Source organism: Tenebrio molitor, chromosome 5 (genome assembly GCF_963966145.1).
Source record: "Tenebrio molitor chromosome 5, icTenMoli1.1, whole genome shotgun sequence".
Classification (NCBI taxonomy): Eukaryota; Metazoa; Arthropoda; class Insecta; order Coleoptera; family Tenebrionidae; genus Tenebrio; species Tenebrio molitor.
In genome coordinates this window covers 6,105,614-6,112,596 of record NC_091050.1, presented here as the reverse complement: position 1 = coordinate 6,112,596, position 6,983 = coordinate 6,105,614, and the positions used below count along the sequence as shown (strand labels likewise).

At 36.7% G+C, this 6,983-nt stretch overlaps 1 protein-coding gene across 2 annotated transcripts; it reads right to left on the bottom strand.

Annotated features, from left to right (window-relative positions):
• Positions 1–2,673: 2,673 nt before the first annotated feature.
• LOC138131457 (protein hunchback-like) lies at positions 2,674–6,298 on the bottom strand. Of its 2 annotated transcripts, none has more exons than XM_069048472.1 (3): positions 6,075–6,298; positions 4,960–5,112; positions 2,674–4,662 (listed from the first exon to the last, which is right to left on the bottom strand). In XM_069048472.1, the coding sequence occupies exons 2-3, from the start codon at positions 5,086–5,088 to the stop codon at positions 3,136–3,138; spliced, it is 1,656 nt and encodes a 551-aa protein (XP_068904573.1). In that variant the 5' UTR covers positions 5,089–5,112; positions 6,075–6,298; the 3' UTR covers positions 2,674–3,135. The 2 variants fall into 2 exon arrangements, with proteins under 2 accessions (XP_068904573.1, XP_068904572.1); XM_069048471.1 differs by lacking the exon at positions 6,075–6,298 and adding an exon at positions 5,174–5,812.
• Between the last annotated feature and the right edge of the window lie 685 nt (positions 6,299–6,983).

Below are 6,983 nucleotides of genomic sequence, written 5' to 3'. Positions count from 1 at the left end.
AAAATGCGTGTTAAGAAAATGTTAAATCTATCGTCAACTAAATTTTAAACAATTAAAATCGAGATTTATTTTTTGACAAAATATTTTTTTAAACGTTTCCAGGAGATTTGATTTAAAGAAAACAAAAGAAACAGTATTTTGTAAATTTCCCTGGGTTTCTCTTGACTTTGATGTAAGTATGATCAACGAAAAAATTAATCTCTTCCTAAAATAAATTATATAATTTGCACCTACATATCATTTCAAGAATCTTATGTAAGAAATCTTGTAAGATCCCTTTCTCCATTTTCCACGTTACATATAAATTATCATGAGATAATTGAATTTTCTTGATCTAATGTCAGGGCCTTCCTTTGGGTAATTCGTCACAGCAAATCTTTGAGTATTTGGTGTTATGCATTAAGACTTATAGCTTGTCGTTAGGAGAACTGACCGTTTTTTTTTTAAATTGGTGGTTTATTGAACTCGCCCACTCGCTATAAGACAATCCAGTTGAACAGCAGCCGGGGTTAAATCGGAAGGATCGAAAACACAATGAAACGAAAGAGAATTCGGACAATGGTGTGGGGTGGACACACCATTATTTCCGATGTTACATTTATCACCAACAATTGAAAATAGCGCTTTGACCGTTTCGGACATTCGAAGAAACGCGTAATCCCTGCTTACTAGCCAATTTAATGGCTTTAATTGTCAAATCCCCAGAATTGGACACATGCATTATTAGTTTTGAATTGAAGGGTGGCATATGCGTGGGACGACAGTTGAAACGTACGTCTGCGCCGGAGGGAAACGTGAGAAAATTTCCATTATCGTAAGCCCCCTCCCCTCTACAAAAAGATTCAATAAAAAAATTCCAATACACACTTTATTATATTCCTGAAATTGATATAGTATAGGCGCGTGCCTTTTTTATCCCTGGGGGTAGTTTTTTCTAACGCAATGTGACCCCAGGTATTTACACGGTTAATACCGGAAATAAAAAACCTGCATCATGTGGGGAAAAAACGGCACGCGACTTCCCCTAGTTTTAAAAAGATTCTACTCTGAAGGGGCTTTTTTCAAAGAGAAGGGCGTCTTTATAATTGGTGATGGTTTTTTATGAGGGTTAGATGAGAGGGTACCTGTCGTTTGAAATTTTTATCGAGGGGAACGCCAGGAACAACTTTACAGCATCATCATAGGGTTAAATTTCGAAGGGGAACGTTTTTTATGCTTTTTAACCACGCCTCGTTTCACCGACAAAATGGTGGCTTGATATACGTATACCACAAAAATTCACTAAAAATAAGATGAATTGTACAGAGGTGGTGAGTTCGGTCCTCCACCCTCTACTTCACACCCCAGGACAATTTATAGCGCTTATTTACCGTATTTACAACAAAGTGTTCAGCTGTATTTCTTATTTCGTCCAACAATATATCATTAAATGGTTTTATCAGGGACGTAAGGACCACTTTTCATGGAGTTATTGCAAGGGGTGAGTCATACTGACCAATGGTCACTATTGCAGGGGGTAAATGAATAATTGCAAAATGTCCACGAGGCGTTCTCACTGCGGAACAAATGATCCAACTGGACAAAATTGGCGAAAAATGCAATTACAGAACTCAATACGTACATATGTACAGGGTCTTGACTATAATTAACATACAAGTAAAAGTGTGTTGATCGACTTCGGTTTAATTTACTTAGGGCAAAAAACTTACTGAATGGAGCCACTCAAAAGCTCCGCAAAGTCTTAGGGGCGTTTCCTCACGCATCACGAAGACTTCAACAACTGCGTCAGGACCGTAGGTACTCATCCACGTGCTAGACGGGTCAAATGTCGCCAGTTTTGTTACACGGGCGGAAGTAGCTAAGAGGTTGCACTGTCAAATTCGTCCTCCCCTAATGCCAACTCGCTTACATTTTAGCATGATGTGCCTTGTCATGGCCCGCCGGTTCTTTCTTATGAATGAATCCGTATTTTAAGGAAATGGGGGAAACAGAGAACGCGGAATAAAATATATCTGGATGGGACACATGTGGTATAGATTCAGTTTTTATATAGGGTCGTGTACCTTATTGGAAAAAAAAGAGCAGAGGTTAAACTGGCGTGCTAAGTAGGAAAATGTGGTGAACATTTGCTCTTGTTTCAAATTAAGGGTGTTGCTTTCGTAAAATTAGTTTTTGAAAGGTTTTGAACACTGAAATAAATAAATAGGAGAATTTTGACCTTCTGTCTGTTACGGTTGGGTCGCTCACGCTAATAAAAAGAGAGTATCATTTTTCAGTATTGTATATTGGAAAATTGCTTTACAAAAACAACCATATAGGTATATGGGTGAAGGGAAACAATTTACTGCAAAAAAAAAAAATTTTTACAATATCTACTGCTTACTACATTATATTTTATTCATGTTCGTCATCACTTGCGCGAATTCCTTTCCATTTCAGCTTCTTTCATAACAGTTTTCGATGGTAGATACTTTGACGATGCCAATCGAATCAACAAAAACGCTTATTATCATTTTATTTTTGTGTTGAAAAAGTGGATACAATTCATTTTTAAAATATCGGATAACACTGAAAAACTGTCTGCAAATGGAAATGATTTCTCGTGGAACTAAAATGTCAAATATTTTTGGAATTAGTGGTGTGGGAAATAGAAAATATAAGAAATAAAATATATTCGTTGTGCCATGGTTTATTCCTTGAATCAAACAATAATTAAATACACACAATTTTTGTACAATAATTTTTGATTGTTGCTCGAGCACTGTAATGCTATAGAAAACATTGAACTAACATATTTACAATACTATCAGTCTTATGTCATGGCCCCTTAAGTATAAAAATATGACAATAAAACTTTATTTTAATTATTCAATTCCATTACTACACTCTACAAAAAATACGCTAGGAAATAAATTAGTTTGAGATGACGTGAACAACATAGGACAATGAAAATATATGTTACAACTGGGAAATTAATTACCCGTATATCTCCAAATTGTGATTATAAAATAAAAAATTGCACTTAAAAGCGTAAGATAATAATTATAATAGTATGACTAGTTAATTAAAAAACCACAAAATATCCACAATTAATCCTAATTTAACCTAATCAGTCTTATGACGAATAATAATAATTTACAATGGGTGCGACGCGTGTACAATGTGCAAATAGAAAGAAATTTTATCAGTACACTGTGCCCCGCACATGTTACAGGTGAAAGGGTTATTAAAACCATGGTGGCCCATGTGGAGGTTGTACATTACTACGTCACCGAATGTCATATTGCAATATTGACAGGTATTTTCCTGATTATTGTTCTTGTCGGCGACGTTGGATTCTTCGTCACTTTTTGTCTCCTCGTTTTTATCTTCGTCTTGTTGTTGAACCACGGCTTCAACGTTGGAAAACATGGTGGTCGATGTGTCGTCATCGTCTTCTTCCGACTCCTTAGCGCTGGAGAGATCAATCTTGAAAGCCGGTCCCTTCCGACGATTTTTTTGTTGATCTCCGGAAGAACTGCACCCCGGTTTTCTTAGATCTAGAATATTTGGATCTGGATCTGGTTCTGCAGAACCGGAAGTTGAAGGAGTCGATTCGTTGAAAGAGACACGCGTTTGTCCGGCGATTAACTGTTGGAAAAGTTGAGGGTTGGGAAAACCGGCGAAGAAGGGATACGCCGGAAACGGACTCCCGTTGAGCAGGTTTAGGCCGAAAGGCAATCCTTCCGGGAGTGGACGAGTTTCTTCCATTTTGGGTTGGGATTTAATTCTGGGACCGCGTCTGGTACCGTGGACGTCTATTATAATATCCGGACACGGATTGCCGTCTTCGTCGAGGATCACGTTCGGTTTGTGTCCGTATCTCCGCAAGTGAGTCTTCAACGAGTGACAATATTTGGTGGCGTAGCTGCAGTCATTGCAGCTGTATCTGTATACGTTGGAGTGAGATTTCATGTGTGAGTTCAACATGGACTTGTTGATGCAGGAATATTCGCACTTGGTGCATTGGAAAGGCTTGGATCCTGCGTGCTTCAAGAGGTGGTACTCCAAATGGTGCTTGTATTCGGTGATGAAAGGGCACGTGGGGCAACTAAGCATCTTTTCTTTTTTGATGTGAATCTTGTTGTGTTCCCATTGGTCGTACTGAGTAGAAGAAACATGATCGCATTGCTTACATTTGTAGAGTTTGACTTTGCCGTGCGAGTTTATCTTTGGTACTTTCAAACTTGGGTCATTCTCTTCCATTTCGTCCATCCTATTTGAAATATCGTCGATAGGAGCTTCGTTTGATTTTAACGGAAATAGTCCGCATTTTTCTAGAGACATCTCTAAGCGACGGAGGTGGTCCTGATTTTCCTCTCCTTTGTCGCGGTTCGGGGAAGCACATGGCGTAAGAGTGCTGTCCATGTCACTATCTTCCTTATCGCTTTTCGGAGATACCAACGGCTCGGAATTAGGGGGTGTCAAAGGATTGTGTCTATAAGGATTCACACCATAGGATTGTGGAATCATTGGTGCGGAATAAAATCTGCCTGTATGAGGTTGGGGTGTGCGATGATACGGTTGATCTTGACTGTTATCGCTTCCGGGAGACGAGGAATGGAAATCGCTTCCAGAAGCAACTCCGGAATCGTTTTTATCTTCCTCCGCCGATATCTCCTTCTGCAATAAAGATACGCTGGATTAATACACGTACAGACTCGGAAGTTTTGTTTTTTAAACGGATGAGTTTAGCGGGCCGTGTTACCAAATTAAAAATAGCCAACTGAAGTAATAAAAACATGTTTTGTTTACAACCTAAATTCATATCAATGACACAACGGAGATATAAAAATCTTAGAACGTGCACTATGTGAGGAATCACGTTGGGATTTTTTGATTCAGTCATCGCCTGTTGCAAATTTGTAAAAACTTTACGACAAAAATTTATCTAATTGTCCAGTTAAGGCCTAAACTTACCCGTGTGGTGCCAGCTTGCCAAGCTGTATGTAGAGATTTTGACTCCATAATCGAATTTGACTGATATTTATGTAAAGGAAGAACCGATTCACGTTGCACACATGTTGAATTCATGTTTTTGTCAATCATTCCACTCTCATCCAGTTAAAATATCTGGAAAAAATAAATAAAAAAAAATTAAAAAAAGAAACAGGAAGACAAAAAATAAAAATACCTAGTTACAGTTGAATAAAAAAAAACACACCTACACAAAAACACGTGCACTTAAAACATACAATCAAAGAAATTACAATAACAACACTGACATTAATGATTTACTGAGCAACTACATCACTATGTCCACGTTCGAAGTACGAATGAAATGAGTTTTTGTCGGACCATGCCAAATCACGGATGGCCATGTCCAGTCACCTCCCACCCCACACAGCTTGACTTCACCCCCTCCAATAACGTCATCCCCTCTCATGGACGCTTTCTAAAGCTCGACGATTTACGATACATCGCCATAATAAAGCTTTATACCAGATTAAAAAAGTAATCGTTATTTTCCGAAAGAATAATAAAACGGGACCAATAAAAACTATATTAAAAATAGTTAAAAAATATAGCTCGGTATTAACGTTACGGTCAAACGGATATTAGCGCCGTTAAGTGATTTAATCCGGTTCGATTCCATTTCCTATTATGGCAAATCAATATTAGAACCAAGAACAACAGAAACTTTAGTCATAAAAACATTCTGACGTATCATTTTTTAATCTTGGCGCGCTGTAATATAAAATAAATTGTATTTGATAAATATAGAACATTTGAGTTGAACATTTCCAGACTTGGCACTTTTTGTATTTGTGAGGCAATTAGTGAGTTCTAAAACACAAATTTTTGCTTGAAAGTCTACTGCCAAATGTTGTTTATTGGCCTTTTACAGATATAGTGGCAAGTTCTTGGAACCCTTTCTTTTGAAGTTACTTTTACCTGCAGTGACTTTACGCTTTGATCCAAAAAATCTTACTGACAATACACTTCCAAGGCCCCAACTCCAATTTACATATTTATGGGGTTTACTCTTTCATTTCAGAAAAATGCAGTAAAAGTTAGACATGTAAATCACTTACCTAAACGGTCCTTGGACCGTAAAACTTTTTCGGGTTAAAGCACAATGTTGCTAAACAAGTAAAACACACTCTCTACTGCTTGTACACAAAATTTGAAGTGTCTTTTATGGATGTCAGAGACTGAATGTTGATATTATCAGTGGTTTAGTATGAATATAAGGAAGCAGCACATGAACCACCCCTTATCCCCACTACTCAAACCCCAATCCGGTATAACGAATACAAAACATTGGAGAGAAATCTTTTATAATGTGACCATTAGCATTTTAAGTATTTTCTGATGGTTATTAGTATTGCTGGCTACTTCCACAAGAGAGCTCACTAATTATAATTTCTAAAATGAATGAGAAACCGATCAAGAATTTCGACAGAGAGTTATGATTAATATCAAACTTTTGTGTAGCTCTTTTTTCTTTTATTCAATTCGAAAAGATGAAATACAGTACGAACAAAGTGAGCTAAAAAGCACACAATTTAGGATGGAAAGAAACTATGACGTATAATAAATAACCTGAAAATAGATGTAGACTAAGCTGTTGCGTAAATAGATTTTGTAAAAGACATAAAATATTTCAAGAAAATAATAAATAGTTTAAAACAGTGAGTAGATACATGTATTAGATCATGAAATGTATTAGCACGTAGACAAAAAATGTTTGGTCGATTGCACAATCGCTATCTCAAAAAATAACATCAGTCAAGTTTTACACGCATTTTATAAAATAATAATAATAACACTTTGACTTGTTTCCTAAATAAATCAAATTAAGAAAAATATTTATTTAAACGGAAACGCAATAAAAAAGTCTTCTAAAACAGAGTAATTACTAGACCAAAGTAAAAAGGTCAAGGTTGTGAATTCTTATCGTTTTATAGAAAAAAACACATGTAATCGAAGAATTCTGTTAT